The sequence below is a fragment of the Sturnira hondurensis genome, unplaced genomic scaffold (genome assembly GCF_014824575.4).
Source record: "Sturnira hondurensis isolate 20B ecotype Veracruz unplaced genomic scaffold, ASM1482457v3 Scaffold0010128, whole genome shotgun sequence".
NCBI lineage: Eukaryota > Metazoa > Chordata > Mammalia > Chiroptera > Phyllostomidae > Sturnira > Sturnira hondurensis.
Window position 1 is genome coordinate 11,091,102 of NW_028082759.1, and position 24,344 is coordinate 11,115,445.

General features: G+C 41.8%; 1 protein-coding gene across 8 annotated transcripts in view; it reads left to right on the top strand.

Moving 5' to 3' along the window:
* The window catches only part of SH3D19 (SH3 domain containing 19), a 150,817-nt gene that overhangs the window by 105,159 nt on the left and 21,314 nt on the right, over positions 1 to 24,344 (top strand). For 4 of the 8 annotated variants that reach the window (XM_037058411.1, XM_037058414.1, XM_037058416.1 and 1 more), the window contains 7 exons: positions 1,598 to 1,736; positions 1,866 to 2,019; positions 3,059 to 4,063; positions 14,224 to 14,331; positions 16,610 to 16,722; positions 21,093 to 21,154; positions 22,209 to 22,473. In XM_037058411.1, coding sequence (XP_036914306.1) covers positions 1,598 to 1,736; positions 1,866 to 2,019; positions 3,059 to 4,063; positions 14,224 to 14,331; positions 16,610 to 16,722; positions 21,093 to 21,154; positions 22,209 to 22,473 — 1,846 coding nt within the window. Of the gene's footprint in view, positions 1 to 1,597; positions 1,737 to 1,865; positions 2,029 to 3,058; positions 4,064 to 14,223; positions 14,332 to 16,609; positions 16,723 to 21,092; positions 21,155 to 22,208; positions 22,474 to 24,344 lie in introns of all 8 variants that reach the window. The other 4 variants (XM_037058410.1, XM_037058413.1, XM_037058415.1 and 1 more) reach the window with 1 other exon arrangement.

The window sequence follows — 24,344 nt, forward strand, 5'->3', positions numbered from 1 at the left end:
AAGAGCTTGCTTAAGAGACGAAGCAATACAAGCCTGAAAGTGTTCTTTTTGACAGTAATTATTTACTAACATCAATTTGAAAATGTTTATTAAGCAGCTGCTACATATAAAGCATCATTGGAACTGCTTCAAAGAAATGCTGTGTACCTCATAGCGACTCAGTAAATGTTGCATAGATAAGTGGTCGGATGACAGGGTAGGGGATTAGATGGAAGAATAAAGAAATGAAAAGAGGCAGGCAAGCAGGCTGGATAGACAGATGGATGGATAGATAGATAGCTGACTGAGTAAGTGGCTAGATGGCTGGCCAGAGAAAGGGGAGGGGTAGGAGGAAGAGGACTGAGTCACAGTATACACAGAAGGAAGGACAGACAGAGGGCTGAATGGATGGAAAGGTGAATGGGTGGGTAAATGGATGGACTTTTATAAGCTAGTCTCCCTGCTTTCCAATTTCTCACAGTATACTATCAGGGAAGGAAGAGCATGGACTTCAGAGTGAGACATCACCCAAGTTCAAATCCTGACTCCACTTTCTCATCATGTGACTTTGGGCAAGCTACTTAACTCTTCTCAGCTTTGCTACCCCCATCATTAGTTACAAAACAGACCTACCTCGTGAGGTTGTCATAAGGATTAATGCATGTAGAGTGGTTAACATTTATTATTTAGTAACTCATTATTTAGACAGAAGCTATAAGCAGAGGTTCTTAGGTAACACCCGTCAAACTTAATGAGCAGGTTCTGCTGTTTCGCAAGCTAGCATGAGAGTGTGTCTGTGCACAGATTTGATCATGACAGTGCTTTTTGTTTTTATTTTCCATAGAGTGCTAGAGAAAGGAAGGGCAGGTATCGTCCCGATCTGTTAGAACAGAAAATTGAGGCTCGGAGAGGTTTTTGATTTGCTCAGAGTCACACAGTTAGTGTTTGTTAGGAAATCGGGTTGAAGAAGAAAAGACTTAAACCTGAAACTATAGGTTGAGGTTAAGAAAATGAAGGAAGTCTAGCCTAAATCACCGTGGCTCCTCAGCATTAACAATTAATCATCAAATTTGTATACACAGCAGACCGGGAACACAGACACACGTGTCAGGGTTTAGAAGTGAACATGTGAGCTCTGAGCACTTCAGCGTAACTTGAAATTGGGACAGAGGTGGAAGGAGGAGGAAAAGCATATTCTACTTATATGTTATCTTTTTTTAGTATGTACTTTATAATAACAGAACATAACAATTCTGTTTGACCAGTGTACTTTTCTACTTTACAATATATTTGTGTTGTGCTGTAGGGCCTGGAATGAAGAGCTTGTAGGGGCTTTACTTAGTCCATTTCCCCACCAACCAAGGCAGATGCGCTTAGGGTACATCTCTAACTTTTTGAGGCCAAAATCACAGAGGATGACTACCCTTTGATCCTTGGAAGGCTGCCTGGGTGTACTGCCAGAGACAACCCAGGGCAGACAGGTCATTTCTGTGACTTTGGTGGTTCATATGTAACTTTTTTGGGATAGTAGTTGTTTTTCATGAATCTCTGAGCATTTGCAAACAGACGATAGCTTATTACCAACTTGCTAAACCTCACTGTGGCTTCTGTGTGCCAGGCGCCCGGAGATCACCATTGTGGCAGCTGAGCCGCTGAGGCAGGCCTCATGGTTCCCAGGAGCCCCACCCCCGGGACTGGGATTCCCCCCGGCCTCCGCAGCAGGCCCTTGGAGGCCCAGTGAGCTGGTTCCCGCTGAGGTGAATAAATACCACGTTATCTCTTTCCGTTTTATTTTCAAAGTAAAGTTCAAAGATTAGAACAGTGAGACTATTTACATGTTGGCTATTGCCTGTAGATGTCTAAAATCTTCATTCTTTATTTTACAGCTCCCACCATCTTACGAACAAGTTATAAAAGAAATCAACCAAGTTCAAGTTAATACAACAAATAACAATAATGCTGCTGCCTCTCCAAGGCACACTATCACTTCTGCAACTCAGACTGACTTTTCAGAAGAAATAGACAACCATCTGCCTCAAAGTAATGCAAGTAATTTGTCTTCCCTAATTCTGACCTAGTTCTAGGAAAGTAATCAGCAGGCTCTAGCCTTTAAAATAATTTTCAATTTGTACATAATTTACTGCACTTCCCAGCCAATGTGATCATGTGTGCTTGCTTTATTTGGGTTTGCTGTGACTGTGATAGCTCGTTCTCAGGGACCGAAGCCCCAGTCTCTTGAGCTCACCCTAGTTCATGTCTCAAAAACATCATCCTTTTAACTCATGGTTGGTGTTAACCTCTATGCCCTTATTTTCATCAAGAAGGATGTTATATTTAGCAAGTTCAACTCGATAGGATGCTAAAGGCAGTTGTCCTGTTAGGCTTTTTAAAAGCATTGTATTTGGATAACATATGAAAGCACATGTCTTTGGAAAAGTAAAGCAAGAATTGTTGGCATTTTGACAGCAAAAGAGAAATGGTTCATGTGATAAGTCTACTGAGAATCAGAAATTTAACCGTGTTTTTATGGGGAGAGGGGTACAAGGGGACTAAATGATAATGGAAAAAATACAATAGAGTAAATCAGCCCTTGCTAGTGTGGCTCAGTGGATTGAGTGCCAGCCTGTGGACCAAAAGGTTGCTGATTTAATTCCCAGTCAGGGTACATACCTCGGTTGTGGGCCAGGTCCCCAGTTAGGGTCATGAAACAGGCAACTGGTGGATTCTCTTGTACACCAATGTTTATCTCCCTCCCTTCTCTCTCTAAAAATAAATAAATAAAATATTTCTGAAAAAAGATGAAATCAAAGCATAAATTAAAAATTAAAAAAATTAACAGTGTTTTGAAATATTACGTGTTGAGTATTTCTTATATGAGTAAGTGTAATTTGAACGCTCCTGCAGGAAGCTGAGTACAAACACGTTCCCGTTGATTTTGGAATTACTTTTTACTGATTAAGGAAACCAAATTCATTTGATACTCTACGTGTATACTTTTTAAAATATGTGCATTTTCTATTATTTTTTTCTTTCAAATGATAATGTCGCAACTGCTTTTTGCCCGTCTTGGTCTCACCAGCACTGCCGGCCCCCCTCCAACCTCTTCAGCCTTCCCCGGCAGCCTCAGCCCGTGATGCTCCAGCAAATGTGGCACCTTTGATAGTCTTTGACATTTCTGAAGAACAGAACTGTCCAGAAAACCCCAGTGCTGCAAGATGTCCAGTGCCAAGACCAAGATCAAAAAGCAACCTCAGGCCAGTAGCCAGAGAGCCTCCCATTAAAGAGCAGAAACCCCAGAAAACCATCCCCGTGGCCCCAGAGGCGGCGCCATCCCCAGGCCGACCCCCGTCTCTGCTGGACAATCCCAACGACGTGGATAGTCAGGCTGTGGTGAACATTATGAACACGGAACAAAGCCAAAACAGTATTGTTTCAAGGATCAAAGCATTTGACAGTCAGACAAACACCGAGACCTCCGGACTGCCCAAGAAACCAGAGATTGCGCCCCGCACACTTCCCCCCAGGCCTGCCGTTCCCTCAGGGAAACCCTCTGTGGCTCCCAAACCAGCTGCTAACAGAACTTCTGGAGAACTGGACTCCTGGCACGAAAACAGACTCAAGGTGGCCTCTAGGGAAGGGCTCGCCCCACACTCTCCACCGCAAGAAGTAGGCAGCCTCCCGCTAACCAAACCTGAATTGCCAAAGAAACCAAATCCTGGCCTTACACGGGGTGTCAATCATGAACTTCTGGGAGGAGGGCCTGCAGCCGAGAGCCCTGATGGCAGCAAGAGAGTCCCAACGCCTGCTCCTCGGCCTGCGCTGCCGAAGAAATCGGGTTCCTCAGAAAACCCCACCTGCTCTGCGGCTCTGCTGAAACCAGTCACTGTCCCTCCCCGCCTCTCGGTGGCATCACAAGCCAAAGCATTCAGGTCCCTGGGCGAAGGACCCTCCGCCAACCCCCCTGTTCCAGGCCTGCAAAGCAAGCCTCCAGGGGACTTCGACCTCATCAGTTTTGATGATGACGTCTTACCCACGCCACCTGGGAATGTGGTTGAAGACTCTGTTGGTTCGGAGATGGTTCTGGGTAAGTAAATGTCAGAAGTGGGTTGGGGAGAATCAACTCATCATAGGGTATCATGCATGGTACTTGCTGTTTTAGTTTGCAGTACATAAGTTCTTGTGGGGTGTCAGTGCATGTGGGTGTGTAGAGGCAGGGTGAACCACACAGACTGAGAAACACGGAGCTGCGTGAGGGCTGGAAATCAACGGGGAGGCGAGGGGATGGGATGGGCCGATGGAGACAGAGAAAGAGAGAGACACCCACATAGATGACTAGTATTTGAGCCAGGAATGAGCAGACAGGGATGAGGGACCAACTGGATACAAAGTGAGGCTGGTGCCCTTGCTCTGGCAGGTGGAGATGCAAGCATCAGAAGGAAACGGGAAACTTCTCCTAGGTGGGAAGCCCGGATGGGATTTAGCAAAATGCGTAACCTGGCCGGGAAGTCTCCTCAGATTGCACTGGCCTAGGGTGAGGAGTGAGGAACCAGCCACATGTTGCCAATTTTCCCCCTAATCTTTATATAACCTCTTCCTTTGGGAACGCAGAGCTTTGTAAACAAATATAACAGTTGTAAGTTTCTTGCCAAGATCAGGACAATTAAATTTTCCAAGAAGCAAAGAGTATTTTTGTTTTCCTCACACTGTTCATCTGGAGCTTGTGATGGTGAAGCTTATCTTTGATTTATCAAACTAAGCCTCTCTCCTTGTCATTAATAAGATTTCTTTTACTGCTCTTATTTGGGTAGAATTTTTGAACATATAAGCTTAATATATAGCTGTCATCTTAAAAATGTTCAATGCACATCAGAATGGTATAACCCTGGCTGGTGTAGTTCAGTGGATTGAGCTCGGGCCTGCGAACCACCCGATTGCGGTTCGATTCCCAGTCAGGGCACATGCCTGGGTTGCAGGCCAGTTCCCAGCAGGGGACTCACGAGAGGCAACCATACATTGATATTTCTCTCCTTCTCTCCTTCTCTTCTTCTCTAAAGATAAGTAAATAAAATCTTAAAAAAAAAAGAATGGTATAATCTCTGATTTAAAACCAGATTCTGCACAGCATAGGTGTATTTTAAGTGAAAACAAATACATATTTCTCAAATATTTATCACGCACACAGCATATGGCAGCTGGCTGTACCCTGCCTCTTTTCCATATGGAATGGAAGGACAGATGTTAGAATATACTGAGTTTCTGCCAGATAACCTGCCATCCATTATTTAACTGAATACTCACAGTAACCCTCCGTCTGCTAGGTACTGTTAGGCTCAATTTGCAAATGAAGACAATGAGGCTGAGAGAGATCAATGGGTAACTTGCCCAGTGTCATAAAACTATGATTTTCCAAGGCAGAGTTCAAACTCACTCTTATTCTAAGTCTAGTTTATTTTTCACTGTATCATGTTGCTAACCGACATTTTCATGAATCCTTAAACCAGGCAACACATTAAAAAGCTTTTCAAGTCTGGGCAATATCATTTTCTCATTTAACCCTTTTTGGTGTTACAAGATTCAAGGGAGGACAGGGATGAGTAAATCCAACAGCAGCAAGGTGTGTAAGAGTGGAAGCTGTAGAGGCCCAAGAAAGACCACCTTCTGTAGAACCTCCTAGGTTCTGTGGGGATGGCGCTTAGTAACTGCTGAGACTGTATTCTGTGTCATGAAGCAGATAATTACAGTCATCTTCAAAAAAAAAGGTCAACAGTATACATTCAACATGAATACGATCTCATGCTTCGTCATCTGCCTTTCCTGTTTCTTGATTTCTACCACTTCATTACACATTTAATTATTGAGGTACATGTTAGCAGAATGTGTAACCTGCTTGGCCTGTGTGACCTTGACCACTGCTCTTGACTGAAGTTACATGCTGAACTGAACACTTTGTGTTCTTTCTAAGCCTGCTCTTCTCTCTGTATTCTGCACCTCCCTTGGTGATACTGTCACACACCCAGCCTTCCCTGGAGAATCCCAGAGATCATCCTTGAGTTTTCCTGTCCCACAGTGGCTAGTTGGTGGACTTGAAGTCAGACCAACCTGCGTCTACCACTTAAATGGCATATGACCTTGGGTGATTTACCTAACCCCTCAGTGCTTTGGTTTCCTAATTTATAAGACATGATAATTATACTTTTCTTGGGGGTATTGTGAGGATTACATGTGATTAAGAAGGAAAGCCCTATCACATGGTCTGAAACATGTTAAGTGCTCATTAAGTAGTAGTTCTCGTTCCTTCTTGCCCTTCATATCCAATTAGTTACCAGCTCTTGCTGCTTTACCCTCTGAATAGTTCTTGAATCTTCCTCGCATGTCATCCCTCCTGCTTCAGCCCCACTGGAGGCCTTTATGCCCAGATTACTACAGCAGCCTCCTGAGCGGAGTCCCTCCTTCTTCCTCAAACGCATCACCCTCCATATTACGGCGACCAAATGGATTTTTATGGAGTGTACCTTGGACCTTGTTGCTTTGTTTGTTGCCATCCAGGGCCATCACGATCACCCCTGAATTCCTCAACATATAGAGGGGTTTTTGTTTCTTTATTGATTTGGGTTCTGTGAACTTTCGATTCTGTGTTTGTAAATAAAGGGTTACGGTCCCTTTGTGAAAACTTGCTCACTCATCCAGGCAGCAGCCAGAAACCGGGAGAGGAGCATGGGAGAAAGGGGAGAACCTCACAGATACATCTTCCTTTCTCTTTCTCTTCCCTGAAAAATAAAGAAAATCTAATAAAAAAAGTTTTCATGAAATGAAGTTGCCATATTGATCTCAGGAAGTAGAGATCAGAAAATACCGAAGCTATGAAAACATCGTAAAGATTACAAATTTATTAAAGGGAGACTCATAAAACAGGCAATTTAATGTTGGATTCATTTTTATGGGTAGAATGCCTTGCAGGTTAATGTGACAGAGTTGAGAAGTATTAGTAATTCCTCTTCACTCCTTTATAAATCGTATCCAGTTGTCAGAAAAAGCAGAATACTTCTGCTCTCAGCCCCATTACACAGACCAGAATAACAGTTTAGCAGCCAATTTCTGCCGTCAACAGAACTCAAGGGAAAGAAATGACAGAAAAGCAAGCCAAGGATGGTGAAACTAATCATGATGACAAGCACATTATTGGAGATAGGTAACGGGCAGAAAGCTACAGTATCATCAGTGTTTTTCTCAACCTGGTGATGAAGAGCATTGTGGATGTAGGTGAAAAGGGGCCTGCCAGTTCGGGAGCAGGTGGAGAATAATCAGTTATATGCGTGAGGGGCTAGAAGGAGGGCAGAATAAACACTGTGAATAAAAGTAGGGAAAATGCCATTGACTTTCTTGAGATGTAGGTGGGAGATTTTGGGGGAGATGCTTTGTGTTTTTTTTCTGTAGAAGTGAGAGCGAACAATCTATGATGGAGAGACTTACGACACTGCGGTTCTTAACCTTTTCTGAGTCACAGCGCCCTGAGAGTTGGATTGGCTTGTGAATCTTTTCTCTCCCTCGAACAGAGCTTTTTAGCTCATGCGTGTGCAATTGAAGGTATGATTTCCAGAGCTTCGAGGGCCTGTCCTTGGACCCCAGATTGAGGACTTTGACCACAGAATGTTAGAAAGAACTTTCAGTGGACCATTAAAATAAATGATGGCCCGTCCATACAATGGAGTATTGTGTAGTGATGAAAAAGGAGGCGGGCCACCCCTTACCTCCTGCCATGGACCAACCTCCAAGACATTATTATGTGAAAAATGCAGTGTACCGATAGCATTCATGGTATTTTAGCTGCTGTTGGTGTTAAAACACACCCACACACAAATATGCGATGTCCTTGGGAAAATGCATAAAAAGTTGGCAACCAAGGTTGTCTTTTATGGGGAAACTGGGTAGGCAGGAGAGGAGGTGGGAACCTGGCTTTCAAAAAGCTGAACATAAAGCAGAATGAAGATGAAAGACAGTGGAAGGGTCACCTCCGGTCGTTTTTGCCACGGAAAGACAGCTGCCTCTCCCACTGATCATCAGCCTTGTGCTAAGTAGAGATTTTAAAAATAATACTTTTCTAAAGTTGTATTATTCATGGTTACAAATAAAAGCTAATTATTATAATCTAGATCTGTCTAAATTAGACAAATTCAAAAATAGAAATCTGTATTACTTCCTATTAAATAGAATCACCGGGAGTTTTTATTTTTCTAGTTACTTTGTGGAAAATTTTATGGCCTTTATTGCCTTGAAAAAAGAAAAAACAGATAAGAATTTCCCCTTTTCCTCCTTTTGAAACATTTTATTTATTTACTTGTAGAGAAAGGGGAAGAGAGGGAGAAAGAGAGTGAGAAAGACATCCATCGGTTGCTTCTCACACGTGGGGACTTGGTCTGCCCACAACCCAGGCATGTGCCCTGACTGGGAGTTGAACTGGCCACCCTTTCTGTTCACAGGCCGGTGCTCAGTCAACTGAGCCACACCAGCCAGGGCTTTCCCCTTATTTTTAAATGGTTCTCATTTTGGTTTGTTTGATAAGGGTATTAATTTCAGCTTCCTCTTACAACTTTTTTCTTATTATTGAATTGATTATTTTTTGTTAAAAAGTAACATATATTTGCTGTAACAACTCAAACAGTACAAACAGTTAGTGAAAAACAAATTAATCTCTGTTCAGTTGACCCAAATCCCCAGAGTAATCAGTGTAAACAATGTTGTATACAGACTTCTGTGCCTTTGGACATTCCACAGCAAGGCATGAATATCTATATTTTTTTCCTGCTTTTTACAAAAATTTTTTAACATACTATACCCATTACTCACCAGCTTGTTTTTTTTCTTTTTCTTTTCACCTAACAATGAGATTTACGGACTTCTTTTCAGACCAGTAGATGGAAGTCTAACTCCTCATTTCCTTCTACCTGCCTGAGTGCATCATAGTTGGTTCAGCATTCAGGTTGTTTTGCTTGTTTTTAATGTTTTGGATATTTTTTGCCACTACAAAAAATGCTGCAGTAAACATTTTAAAAAACATTTTTACTTGTACTAGTGCTTTTGTTTCTGAAGAATAAATTTCTAAAAGTGGACTATGGGTCAAATATCATGAACTTTAAACATTAAAAAAATTCTCTTTTTCTTTTTCTTAAAGCTCTATTTATTTATTTATTTATTTATATATAGAGAGGGGAAGGGTATGAGAAAGAGGGGGAGAAACACCAATGTGTGGTTGCCTCTCACATGTCCCCTACTGGGGACCTGGCCTGCACCCTAGGCATGTGCCCTGACTGGGAATCGAACCAACGACCCTTTGGTTCTCAGGCCAGCACTTAATCCACTGAGCCTCACCAGTCAATTTTTTTTTTATTTTTCAATTGCAGTTGTCATTCAATACTACATTAGTTTCATGTGTGTAGTATAGCGGTTAGACATTTGCATAACTTACAAAGTGATCCCCTCATAAATCTAGTACCCACCTGGCACCATACGTAGTTATTACAGTATTACTGACTGTATTCCCTGTGCTGTATTTTGCATCCTCATGACTATTTTGTAACTGCCAGTTTATACTTCTTAAGCCCTTTACCTTTTTCACCCCCACCTCCCTTTCATCTGATAACCCATTTGTTCTCTGTATCTGTGAGCCTATGTTTCTATTTTGTTTGTTCATTTATTTTATTACTTAGATTCCACATATAAATGAAATCATATTGCATTTGTCTTTCTGTATCTGACTTGTCTCAACATAATACCCTTTAGGCATACCCATAATGTCACAGACGGTAGGATTTTATTCTTTTTTTTAAGGTTTTATTTTATTTAGTTTTAGAGGAAGGGACAGAGAAAGAGAGGATGAGAAATGTCAATGTGCAAAAGATACATTGACACCAACTAGAGACCTGGCCTGCAACCCAGGCATGTGCCCTAACTGGAAATTGAACCAGCGACCTTTCAGTTTTCAGACCAATGCTCAGCTCAGTCCACTGAGCCACAACAGCCAGGGCTCACTCTTTTTTATTTCATTCTTTTTTTCCATTGTCTGTATAGACCACATCTTCTTTATCCATTGGTATATCAATGGACACTTAGAGTTCTTTCATATCTTGGCTATTGTAAATAATGTTGCAAAGAAAATAGGGATGCATATATCTCTTTGAAAATAGTGTTTTGGATTTCTTCAGATAAATACCCAGACATGGGATTGCTGGGTCATACGGTAAATCTATTTTTAATTTTTTGAGGAACCTCCACACTGTTTTCCATAGTGGCTGCACCAATCTGCATTCCCACTAACAGTACATGAGAGTTCGCTTAGCTCCACATTCTCATCAGCACTTGTCGTTTGTTGATTTATTGATAATAGCCATTCTGATAGGTGTGAGGTGTTATTGTGGTTTTAGTTTGCATTTCGCTGATGCTTAGTGACACCGAGCATCTTTTCATATGTCTGTTGGCCATCTGTACATCCTCTCTGGAGAAATGTCTGTCTGGGTCCTCTACCTACATTTTAATCAGATTGTGTGTGGGGGTGGGGTGGGGGGGAGTTGTTGTTGTTTGTTTGGTTTTAGTGTTTAGTTGTAGAGTTCATTATAAATTTTGGATATTAATACCTTAACCCTTTATCAGATGTATCATTGATGAATTTCTCCATTTTAGTAGGTTGTGTTTTTGTTTTGTTGATGGTTTCCTTTGCTCTGCAAAATCTTTTTATTTTGCTGTAGTCCCATTTGTTTATTTTTCTTTTGTTTCTCTTGACAGAGGAGATATATCAAAAATATTACTAAGAGAAATGTCAATGAGTTTTCTACCTATGCTTTCTTCTGGGAGTTTTATGGTTTCACATCTTAATTTAAGTCTTTAGTGCATCTTAAGTTTATTCTTGTATATAGGGTAAGAAACTGGCCTCGTTTTATTTTTTGCATGTATTTGCCCAGTTTTTTCACCACTTATTGAAGAGACTGTCTTTGCTTCATTATATATTTTTGCCTCCTTTATTATAGATTAATTCACCATATAGCTGTGGGTTTATTTCTGGGCTCCCTATTCTGTTCCACTGAACTTTGTGTCTGTTTTTATGCCAATGTCATGCTGTTCTGATTACTATAGTCTTGTCATATAGTTTGATATCACATAGTGTGATGCCTCCAAGTTTTGGACTTTAAACGTTCCAATAGTGCCAGTGATCCAGTTTCCCACCTGGCACTACCTGAGGTTCCCCAACATGAAGCGCTATCCTTGCTCTGCATGTTGTCCACTTACGTTTCTTTTGGAAGAAGATACTCCCTCAAGAAAAGACATAAATGTAAACTTCATACTGGGTAACTAGAGAGACACTTGCATACCGTCATCCAGTGAAAAACAGGCCACTGACTCTCCCTTCTCGTTGGAGGGATGCTGCTCCTTCTCCCCACCAATCTGCACACCTGGTCTGGATTACAGCCCAGGACAGCACGCAGGCAGCCAGGCATGTGCTGACTCACGAACTCAGTGAGCACAGCTGGGGCGGGTCGTCAAACAGAGCCCTGCCAAACAGCCTGCAGTGCCGGAGCGCTCAGACCTTCTTGCTCCACTGTATTGAAATGAATTTTTTTCTAGATTCCTGTATAGTAGGATACTTACTAATGAGCTGAATGCTAATTAAAGAGCAGCTAATGATATTAAAAAATAAATATAAAAAAAGAGTAAGAATGAGTAGCTAGGCATCTTTGAATACTTTGTATTGAAGTTGTATCAATGCTACTTCAATTTAAATCCTTTAGGTTAAAAAAAAAAAATGCCCGGACCCTGAGGAGGTGAGACCTGCCCAGGCATAGTGTGTGGGGTCCAGGGTGAGGCTCCCTGAGGCCAGTCCTCCAGAAGTAAGCACATTTGGGTGCCCCTGTGCGCAACCCTGTAAGGGCTCTGAGTGCCTGCCTTCCTCCTTTCCTGGCCTCCCGTGTCCAGTGCCCTCAGCCCTGGAGAGTGCGTAGGCGGTACACCGGCTCAGAATTGAATATGAGTTGGGAAACAATTGGAGTCAGTCCCTGCTCAGGCTTTTCTTTTCTCTCCACCCCTTTCTCCCAAATCATCACCTAAAAACCTAAGCTAATAACCAGCAGATTACAGGTACCAAAAATATCCTTTAAAGCAGAAATGCCACTTGAAAGGTAGAACACAATGAACAATTAATTAGTAGCCTTAATCCTGTTCTTGAACTTTTGGTCCTTTTTCTAACAGAACAGAACCCTGAGAGAATGGGATATTTCAACCAAGACTTGGGGGCGGGAGGACGGACAAGTTCCTGAACAGTTGAGTTTCTGCAGCAGCTGCGGGGGGGGGGAGGTGGCTTCTTGGGGGTCACTGGGTGCCAACAAAGGCCATGAAGGCCGAGCAGAGGCCATGGCGTGGGAGAGAGAAGAACAGGAAGGAAAGATACACACAGAGGAAAGATACTATGTTCTGTATTTGAATAAAATGTACGTCAAGGGTTTTCCAGTTCTTTTGTATTAGCTAGGGTTATTCAGAATAAATGAACCAGTTGGGGAGTTCAGATTTGGGTCATATTTTCAATAGTGGGCATACCCCTTGTACCTACCCCCTGTTATCCATTGGCACTGCTATTTCCTGAAGACCGGAGGTATATTACTCAAGTGGGAAGAAGTATTAGAATGTGTAAAATCCAGTTGTTGGAAAGGCGGCCATGGCACCCTCCCAACCTGGCCTTCCTGTTCCGGGCGGCACCCTGCTTCCCTCTGCCCGGCCCTGCAGCGGCTCACCTTGCTCTTCTTTTCCCTTTTTCAGTAGTACCTCTCACCGTCTGAAGTGCCGCGTGAATTACTTACCTGGTACACTTACCATTTGTTGTCTCCATCTTCTCGCTGCTGCAGTGTGAGTGCCGGGAGGGCAGAGTTCTTTGCTCTGTTTGCTCAAACATTCCCAGCACCTAGAGTGTTGGATGTGTGGCAGGCACCTGGCCGACATTCAGTAACAGAAGTGGAAAAGCAGATCACAAACAAATGGATATAAAATGGTCCTGTTTTCGTTTGGCAAAATACCTACATAATAATACATGTACTCTAGAAAAAACTGTGGACAGATACACCATATTTCAGATGATAATTACCGCTGGTCGGGTGGGGTCACAGAAGAGCTTCTATCATGTTTCTTAATGTTTCCCATCTTTGCAATAAATGTTGCTTTGAAGTAAAAATAATACTGTAACAAAATTAGGATTAAAGAATTTGTATAGACCTAAAAGAAGGAGCTTTGTTTGTTTGTGAGGACATAGGTTACAGTGAAAGAAGGTCATATTATCACAAGAGCCTTCTTTAAAAGTTTGATGTTGTTTTGATAATCTTGAGTTGGTTTTCCAGTTTAGATGAGACTTGCCTCATTTGTGAGCTGATAGACAGTGTTCCATAGAGGGGTCATTCAGGTTTTTTTCTCAGTAACCTAATGATAATTTTACCTAGCACACCATCTGGGGGGGCCCTTCTTAGGTGGTAGGTAATGAACTTAAAATAGCATTGTGCTTAGCTGTGATATCTTCCCACCCAGCACCGTTGCTGGCACCTGGTAGATGTGCATACGTATGCAAATGGCTAGTGAGTGACACCTTTGGAGGGTAATGGACAAATGCCAAGTCATGTATCGTTGCTCCCAAATTAAATATTTAAAAGGAGATGTCTTATTTTATTTCCAGGATCACACTGTTTCCATTTTCATGTTATAGAGGTGTAGTTTTACTAAAGTATTAAATTCAGGATTCTGCTGAGCACCCACCATGTGCCAGGCACAGTGCTGGGTGGGGTGGTGGCCTTGGTGACCCCTTTGGGTAAGTTTCCACAGACGCAGGAGTGTGGCGAGTGAGGCCACTCTTCCTGGGGAATCTGGGTGGCTTCACAATAGGGGGGGAAATGAGCTCCTCAGTTCAATTGGCCCTCATTTTCAGGTGGACATTTATGAAATGATTGCACTCCCCTAAAAGACAGCTTCTACATAATTCAGGATTGTTCTGGATCTCTCTCATCACAGAAGAAGAAAAGCCATATGAATTATTTACAGAGCATCAAGTTATGTCCTTTCATGAGCTCCGACTTTGTTTTTGTCTCTGCAAACTGAGATCTTGTTTATCCATGAATAGTTTTCCCTGGGGAATGAAAAATATGACTCTTTAATTATGAATGAGGTTTTTTGTCTGAGTCCATGTTAACTAAAACATGCAAAGTAAACTGTATTTTTCATTAGATCCCTTTCAGCTCCCCACAAAAACAGAACCAACAAAAGAACGAACAGTTCAACCAGCACCTGCCAGGAAGCCCACTGTGATTCGAATTCCAGCCAAACCAGGAAAATGTAAGCACTTCTCCACCTTCTTTATTTGCTTCTCCAAGAGCCTGGGAGAAATCCATGCTATTTTATCAATGTCTGCTTTTGAAATGATGTGTAATCAGCCATTTATTACTACTCATAGTCAAGAACACTTAAAAGCAAGTTGGGGTCTTTTAAATAATTCTTTAAACAATTAGTACAGTAAATTTGAATTTCATTTCTCTTTAACATTGTCTTTAGGAGAAAATAGAAGGAGATAAACTCACTAATTATAATATCTTAGTGCCTCTTGTAAAGATACGGTAGGAAAGAAGTTAAAGTGATAGCAAATAAAATTATATATGTCTATCATATTATTCTAATATATATAAGAAACATATTATTCCAATCAGCATGACCTAACCTCTCTTCTGTACTCTTATAAATCGTACTAAGAGTCCTGAAATCCTGACCAGGGTACTGGGGGAAGCAGATTCATTTATCATCCTGACCAAGCTCCGGGAACTATTAGAAAGTTGACTCCTACACTGCTCTATGTAAGGGAATGGAAGCACCAGTCTCTAAGAGTTATTTCTATTTATGTCAAACACCCAGATGCCTAGAATTTTATTATTGCAACTATCAAGCGATGCATATATTCTGTGGAGGAAAACAAGTACGACTTTTGGTGCCTGAAGAACTTGGAATGGACTAGTGAAGAAGGGCACAGCTTTGTGGTGCCAAATTCCTGGCAGCTCCCCCGGGCACCTGGTCCTTCTGCCTGGGGTGTCCTGTTCCCAGACCCCTGCGAGGCTCCCTCCATCACCATCCCTTCAGGTCTTTGCTCAAATGCAACTTCTGTCATTGGGACCTGCTGACCACGGTGTTCAAAATTGAAAATCTCCGACTCCCCACACACCTACAGCATATAATTCCCATGTCCCTTCCTGTCAGTCAGCCATCTCCTTGCTGTTTTCATATTGCTACGGCTTTGCGCCCTTAATTGTTTGTCACAACCACAGTGTATCCTAAAGGATTCATTACTTCCTTGTTAAGAATAAGGAAACCGCAGTACAGAGCAGGGCTTCCAGATGGTGTCTGAGTTGGAATGTGCCCGTGTGTCCTATCTCCCAGAGCAGTGCTGCCTTTCACTAGGAACTCTTGTCTCTCTAAATCATTGTTTTCCTTAGTCATTGGCATGGGTATTTTCCTACTTTTGTGTGTTTTTCTGTCTATGGATAAAACAGGAGCCTGTTTTATCATCCTCTTGTTACAGGTTTTTTAATGTGAAATGGAGGCAGAGATTGTTCTTTTGAAAGAGGGGAAAAACCTCTCCTCTCCTGTAAATGGCTAAGCCTATGTGTAAAAGCTGGTTGTAACTTCCTTTTGTGGCTTACAGTCATCCTCTCTCCACGTGTTTTCACGAACAGATGCTAATTAGCTGTCGCTGATTAAATCTGGTCACTTTTGTTTTCTTCTTTATAAAATAAGTTGGGGTGCACAATTGCTGAGTTAAGGATGTAGTTTTGATTTGAAGATATTGTTCATTAAATTGAGGGGGTAATTAAGATCCTTAATCTGGAGCTCATGAATCACAAAACACATTTAACTATTTGGATGGGGGAGGGTTAGGTACACCACCTATTAAGAAGCAGCATGCCTATTATACAATTATACAGCCTTTTGAATTCAAAACCCTGGTTCTGAACATTACAGCGTGAAGACCTCAGATGGCTCATATGTTTTCTTCCAAGTTTCAGTTTCTTCATCTGTGAAATGGGTAGGATATCATCTAGTGTAGTGCTGTCCAATAGGACTTTCTTCAAAGATGGAAATATTCCATGTCTGTGCTGTCCACTATGGTAGCCACTAGCCACATGTGGCTGTTGAGCACTTGCAATGTGGCCAGTGCAACTGAGGAACTGAAATTTCAACTTTGATTTTAGATAATTAAGACTTAAGTTTAAATACGACTACCAGCTAGTGGACCATGCAGACGTAGCACGTGGGTAGACGTTGTTGGAATGTGTGTCCGTAAAGTGCCTTGGTTTAGAGCCTGGCCCATAGAAGGTTCTCAGAAATGCTGTCGCCACCGTAATTGTTTAGCATTATCTTTACTCTATAAAACATTTCATAACCAATGTCTACTAGCCCCTCAGTTTTCTGAAGTTTGCTGGGAGCTCTTTCTCATTTGCTTAGCAGCTACCCATTCTTTGTGTGGACCTTTTATGGAAGCCCTTTTCCTCAGGAACCACACTGCAATCGTTTCATCCTTTGAAACTCCCGAAGAGCAGAAGTTATTGATGAGTTACTATTTTTCCAGGTTTACATGAAGACTCACAAAGCCCACCTCCTCTCCCAGCTGAAAAGCCTATTGGGAACACTTACAGCGCCGTGTCTGGAAAACCCAGTAACGCTGACGGAACGAGAAGTGCGGTGAGTGGTCATTGTGAATTGTGGCAGGTTGGGGACCAATTGATGAGCTGATTTTAAGAGCTCAGCTGATGTCCAAATTATTTTACGGCTAGTCAGATTTTTTTAAAACGCCCCTATTACAAATCAGTTTCCAAGCCCATGTACTTATTTAATGTGATGTTTTTGTATTTAAAAAATTCCTATTAAAAAAAAGAAGTAGACCAATTCATTATATTTCATTATAAAATAACTTGTCTTACACCAGTACAATGGCAGTGTCTTTTAAATGGCACTAATAATGAGGAAGTCATGAAAAAAATCTCTAAAAACCTATAGTATTTGTGGAAATTTATTAGTTTTTACTTAAAATATCAATGAATGGTATTGATTTTAAGATAAGATACTTACCATAAGAATTTGTTAATCTGAAATTTAGGAAAAAATTATTTTTGAATTTAAAAAAGAGTGCTTTATCATGTACTTGTTAACAAATGGTGGACAAAGAGTTTTAAACATGTATTTTTTTCAACCTAATACCATTTCTCCGTACTTTTTGAAGTTCACATATGATCATCGTTAAGGTTTCTTTCAAAAGGAACCGATTCTTAAAATCTGTGGACCAAATTTTCAGTTTAAATTTCATAATAGTTTTACATGGTGCATTAACTATGCTTACTTTACGTGCAAACCATCTAATCGTTTAGTTGAAGAGAAATTTCTTTGAAGAATGCATTCAATTGAATTAGCCAATATCAAGTTAATGAGATTTTCCTGTAGGCTGAATTAAAATTTAGCGATCACTTGCATTTTCAAAGTGCTCAGTGATAAATGTTTATTAAAAGTGGGCCAGGAAATCCCAGCGGAACGTGATGGGGCCCTTACCATAGTGTTGTTGAATAGGAAGAACCCACATTTTCAGAGGAGAAGACACCTTTTCTAAAGGGTTCTAAAAGGGTGAGAGGATGATGAGTAGGCTTACATATCATTCACCAAGTCATGGGCTTTGTAAATCATAAAACTTCATTAGAATACTAGGTATAACTACAGTTGCTGTGAAGCAGTCCACAAAGGAGCCCATGTTTTAGAAAAATGAGAAAGGGAAGTTAGAATGAACTAAGGCCTTAGTTTATATCGTTAGAATAAGCTGTATTCATAGTTGTTTGTACCTCACACGAACAACATAAGGAAAATCCTGTCCTACACTGGCTACGAGGGGAGTCAGAGCTTTCTGCGCTGAACTGTAATAAATAATGTGCCGAAAGAGACACACTGGGTCTGAAGGAAGGAAAGATGAGAAACAGACCACAAGTTAAATGATTCGGCTGATGTCACACAACTAGGTTTCCAGGCCCAGAAAGTCAACTCTATGAGAAATCCCTTTCGTCTGAGTACTCCAGTTACCGAATGGAACTTACACCAGAGGCCATCGAGACGTCAGGGATGGGTGGGGATCTCTGGAGAAACCATCTCTCCAGCATAATGACCCACGAGGATAGGCTTGCTCTTCTGCCAGCCGTGTCTTCCCATGATGCACAGGACAAAACCCTCTATTGTTTTCTGCCTTGAGTGCTGGGGGACTTTCCATCTCAGGACAAATGGCCATCGTTGCAAAAGCTCACTTGCTTCACTTCAACGATGAGGGACTCCAGGGGGAGGAGCCCTGGGAGCCACTGGAGTCCTTCTGTGAGCAGGGGCAGATGTCTCTGTGTGCCCTGTTGCCCACCACGGGAACCCAAGGTGCCCAGAGCCTTCTTCCTCAGGGAGGCTGCCAGCTGGGGCCAGAGGGAATCGCAGGGAAAGCACAGAATCTGGACCGTGAATTCAGGACATAGGGTGGTGCCAGATCCTGGAGAAAGTAGAGAAGCAGCGTTCCCACAGACCGTTCAGCGATTCCAACAGACACGGGTGTGGTCTTGGAGGAAGTGTCTGTCTTTTGAAACTACAGCAATAAAAAAAGAAAGGAAATTACTTTGAACTTAGAAGGTAGGGAAGAATTACAAAGCAGATAAACAACAATGTCTATAGGGACAGTCCACCAGAAAAACCAACTTTTCCAGGAAATAAATTACCTATCTAAGTACATCCAAAGCCAGAATGCAGGGACGTCAGAGTAGAGCAATACTATGAAAAGCACACGCCGGACTCTCCAGTTAAGTGCGGAGCACTGGAGAGGAGGAGAGCCTTGATCACCAGAAGTTTTTTAAAGACTGTTGGCAGAACCTGTGCATAAACTTGCATTTGAGTAAATACGAAGGCAGGGGCTTCTGCAGTGACCAGTCCCCTCTTCTCAGTGTGTCACACTTAGCAGTGCCTTTCAAAAGGGGCCCGGCATTCCTTAGGGATGTGAGTATACTGCCTTGTTTTCTGATTTAGAGTTTGTTCATTGTAGAAAATGGAGAAAGATATTTAAGATTGTCACAAAATAACACCATCTGGAGAAAAGAGTATCTATAGTAGGTGGTGCTAGGTTAGGATTATATGACACGTATATATGGATATATTACAGTACATCTATAACTTTCTATGTCAAAATTATACATCTGTATTTAAACATTTTTGTTTTTAATTATTAAGGTATCTAACAATGGTAATGTTGAGGAAAAGCAATGAAAGATCCTGCCTGTCTGCCTATTCTGCTTGTTTTAAAAGTGGGCAAAGAAATAAATGAGTTTTTCAAGTGCCGTAGCAGTATTTGTCAGGGGAAATACAGGCAGCAGCGTATTTATAAGGCATGGACTATAGTCTGGGATACTGCAGGTTTATGAGCTGATGACGCTTCACTACATTAACTGAACTCATTAGTGAGACCAAGTTTTAAGGGCAAGCTTAATTTGTTTTTAAAAATGGGATTTTAAAACATTGAAACATATTTCAGCGGTCACAGTTATCGGCAATTAATCATTTGGTATTTAAGGAAAAATTATAAACGTGCTGTTTGAATTAAAAACCACGGAAGGGAGTTTTAACGTACTTACGTATATATAAGTGAATGAGGGAAACAGTTTGAATTAGCTTAAAGGTCTCCCAAGGTATAGTTTTATTTTTAAAAGGCAGTGTAATTTTAAAAAGCTGGTGTTTCCCCCCCCTTATGAGGTCTTGGAGAAATATCACTTTCTGGATTTCAGTGTTAGGGGCTTAGAAAGAAGAAAAGGTTGAGAGAGAGAGAGAGAGAGAGATTCAATCAGAATTTGAAGAATTTGGTGAGGAGACATTCATATGTCTCATTATGAAATAATTTGCCCTATGAAAACAGAAGTTTTGGCTTTGAGATCCTTTAACTTCTCATTCAGCATAACATCTGAAAATATTTTCCACGTATTATACTCATTTCCCAATCCTTGGGCTAGAACATGTCCAGGAAAGCTATTTCAATAGCCCAGTTGGAACCCCTTCCCACAGAAAAAGTTCTCTGTTGCTCTCCACACTTCCAGTTTCTCTCCTCTGCTGTTAAGCTAAAACATCCCAGGCTGTCTTTTGTTTTTCGAATTATCCCTTACATTCTTTCCTACCAAAGTCTTCTCAGCACACCCCACCCCTCTGCTGTGGTGGTACAAGTTATTCTGCCTTGGGGCCTTTTCTGTCCCTCCACACATGCCTTTCTTTCAGGCCGCCCCTTAAGCTGCTTTTATTGTTACCACCTCCTTCTAGTTCAGAACCCACTGCAGGATGTGTCAACCATCCAGTGACGAGAGACCTGCCTGTTCTAAGCACAACAATCACTTTACTTACTAGCAACAGTGCATGTCTCATGTGTCATCATGGGATAAATAAAGGCCACATGTTGTGTGAGTGTTTTTTTAAAAATATTTTTATTTATTTATTTTTAGAGAGAGAGGAAGGGAAGGAGAGAGGGCAGGAAACATCAATGTGTGGCTGCCTTTCACACGCCCTACACTGGGGACCTGGCCTGCAACCCAGGCACATGCCCTGATTGGGAATTGAACCTGAGGTCCCTTGGTTCATAGACCCACGCTCAATCCACTGAGCTATACCAGCCAGGGCTGTTGTGTGTTTTGTTTTGTTTTTAATTCCCTACAGTTCCTGCTTACATTGCTACTATGTTAACCTGTCATGATTTAAATATCATCGTTGATACCTAATGAATGGGCTGGGTGTGTAACCATGCAGGGCAATTGGTGGGGCAATATCCCCGGTTTCCTCCTCTCTGTCTTTCCTTGCATTAGGCTTTGGACAATTTAGGTGGGAACTCAGGATGAGTTAATATTGCTCAAAACTAAAAACGTACCCTACTTTGTCTCTAACTTGTTTTACTTTCTCTAACTCAGCTACATTTTCATTTATAGAGCCAGTCAAGAAGTTGTCCACCATTCCTCTTGACAAGGTCTTACTTCAGATGAACTATAACTAAAAAAACATTCTGATACTTGCAGGAATCCGACCAGGCTGGTCAAACAGGAGGTTCTGTGCGAGGACCCCCAAGGCTGCCCCCAAGGTGAGTGTGGGAAAGCTTTAAAAAAGCTAGCGGGAGAGCACTTAAATGACTCAGAGACTGGGCTCCCCTTTCTCCCTTCAAAACTGAGTACTGTTGTACTGTTGGCCTTCGATCTTTCAGAGACACATTAAACTCATGAATTCACCCAGGCCACTGGCCTGCCATCTGCTTCTGACAGCAGGTTGTAGGAATCGCTACTTCTTTCTTTTAACACAGTCCAAAAACTCACAGAACTCGAACATAGATCTCTTGTTACTTTTCTCCAAATGAACAAGACTCCTTTCTGAACCTACAACTACTCCACGTCTGGAATGAACACACACACTCATACTCATACACTCTCACACCTTCACACACTCCTCATTAGGAGAAACCAGCCTGGTTTGGGCATTTCCAAAGGGAGACAGGCTTTGTGAGCTCAGTGTTGACCTGCCTCCCTGAGTTCCAGGCTGTTTGAACAAAGAGCTGTGATGCTGTCAGAAGATGTGTGTTGGAGATTACTACGTTTGTCACTGGGGTTAGAGAACGGCTTTCAAAGTAATGGACGATTGTCCTATCTCATTTTCAAGACAACTTTCTTTATATTAATCTCAACTGGCATTGGGATAATAATTCTTATAACATGAATATTAGGAGAGTGTGAAGTTCCTTTTCTAATCATGGACTAGACCACATCACATAAACCTGGTATCTCATTACAAGCTTTTCATCTCAGACTTTGGTGGAAAGTGCTTAGTTTCCTGAAACAGTCATGGCATGTTTAAGAGCAAATGGGGCCTTGGAGAGCTCATGATAGTAAATGCTTGTTTATCTTGAACTAATGAATCTCTAGTGCAAGATAAGAGGAAGCTGGAACATCAATGGCATTTCCTCCAATAATATAATGTTTAATGCAGCAGCCATGTGCTCAGAAAGAGCATGCCCTGCTTGTTGAGGTAATTGTATTACCCTAGTAGAAAGGGGTGTGTGTGTGTGTGTGTGTGTGTTGAGAGAGGACAAAGCAGAACCTGATACTGATCAAACACTGACTCACAGCTCCCACATTGCCTTTCAGACCCGTAAATGGAAAAGTCACACCAGCTCGGCAACCTCCCCCCAAGGCACCCCCTGAACGACCACCTCCTCCCAGACTTTCTGCAATCAGAACATCGAATAAAAAACTGCCTTTCAATCGCTCTTCTTCTGACATGGATCTTCAGAAGAAACAAAATAACTTGGTGTCCAGACTCTCAAAAACCAAGAGTCAGGTTTTTAAAAGTCAGGATCCAGTGCTCCCCCCTCGCCCTAAACCAGGACACCCTCTCTACAGGAAATACATGGTAAATTCTGCTTTTAAAAATGTTTGTGGTCAAGAGACTTATCCTAAAGTAATGGATAAGATCCAGTATCCCTTAAAAGAGGATGATGAGGCAAATGTGGACTTAACCCTTGACCCTAAGAGTGCTTTAAATAAGTAGGCCATAGGCCTGCTTAGGTCTTAATTAACCTAGGTGTTTAAAGCCAGGTTTCATTATTAGGAGAAACATAGGAAGTAGTGCGGACAGGGATTGACCAAACAGAAACTCTGAAAAACCTGACCCAGTAGATGAGACTAACGAGAGTAACTCTGGCAGATGTTAAATATCCCTTGCCCACAGAGTTAAACTTAAAATAGAAATGTCTTATTTAGATGGATGGTTTTTCCCTGATTTTCCCCTTTTATAAACCTAATTATCATGGTCCATTTGATAGTTACCAGTTCGAAGTTTTCATCAATAATTGAGATAGCGCAGTTATTAATTTTATTCTCTTATGAACATTTGTTCTCATCATATGACCGTAAGTCATTTCCCGTACTGAAAAACAGAGTTGATGTCCTCTCGTCACCTTGGTCGGCTTAATCTGGTAGAGACTAGAATGAATAACGACAAGGACAGCCGAACTGTTTGTACTTTCCAAACAAATGTATGACAGTAGCTTTTGCCAAAGACGGCAGCTGATAATTTGACGTTTGCTGCATTTCCATCAGGGGGCCAGACATCACTTTTGCTTTAAGCCATTGGGATTTTTCAAAATCCTCCATAGACAGATAAGAGAGAGATGGCGTATTTATAAATAATTGTATTCATTTCAACTGATGAGCATTTTAATTGCTAAAACCCGGGGATAATTTTTGGGTTAGGTTACTTAAAACTAGAGAATGAATAAAAATAGTAGCTGATGTGTTGAGTACTAATTATGGGCCAAATATCACTTACTCCTCATATCAGCACTGTGAGGTCGATAACTGCTATTGTGTTTATTATACAGATGAGGGAAATCGTACACAGAGCCATTCAGTAACTAGCTTTGTGACCTGTGTACAGGGGCACAAGGCTGGTTAATGGAGGGGCCAACTTTTGAACACAGATCAACTGACCCTGAGCCCGTGCTCTTAACCGTTAAGTCATACTATGAAAATAGTGTTACTAAAAAAAAGAAAAGAAAACAGTGTTACTAGTTGTGAAGTCTGTACTTGCATTGACCATTCCCGGAAGAGCCTCACTCAGGAGAAACCAAATTTTGCTTATGGTCCTCAGCATAGCTGCGCAATGTCAATAAGGCATTTGAAGAACTTAGTAAGTCTAAAATAATGGCATATTGCAGTAGTATGTCTCATTATGAAATAATTTTTTAATTCCCATTTTCCAAAGCTATCTCACTGTTAAATGGCTAACCAGGGACCTGGGTACATTGGGAGCCCTAGACTCTGACAGGAACACCGGGAGGTGCCACCACCCAGCCCTCGTGCTCTGTGTGTTGGCTCCCGAGTGATGGAAGGGCCCAAGCAGGTTCTCTTGCCTTGTTGGAAGTGAGCTTATGCAATCACATTTTCTTGGATATGCCTTTATATCGTAAAGGCACTTTGACCTGTACTCGTCAGCCAGAATTAGCCAAGGCAGAGAACAGAGTCCCCTGGCCAGGGGTACAGATGTAAAAACCATTCCAAGGTCAGACAGAGCCTTGTGGACAGGGAAGGTGACTGGGGTCAGGCAGTGACTCGGGTTGAAGTAGAAGCTTGGTAGCAGAGACGCTCTAGAAGGTGAGATTCGAGGCAAATGGAGCAGTCAGCGCAGCACTATAGAGGAGGTGCCAGTCCTCCATCAGCCTTCAGAAGGCAACAGTCATTGAGAACCCGACTCCAAGGTGGCCGTCAACAGGCCGTGAGGTC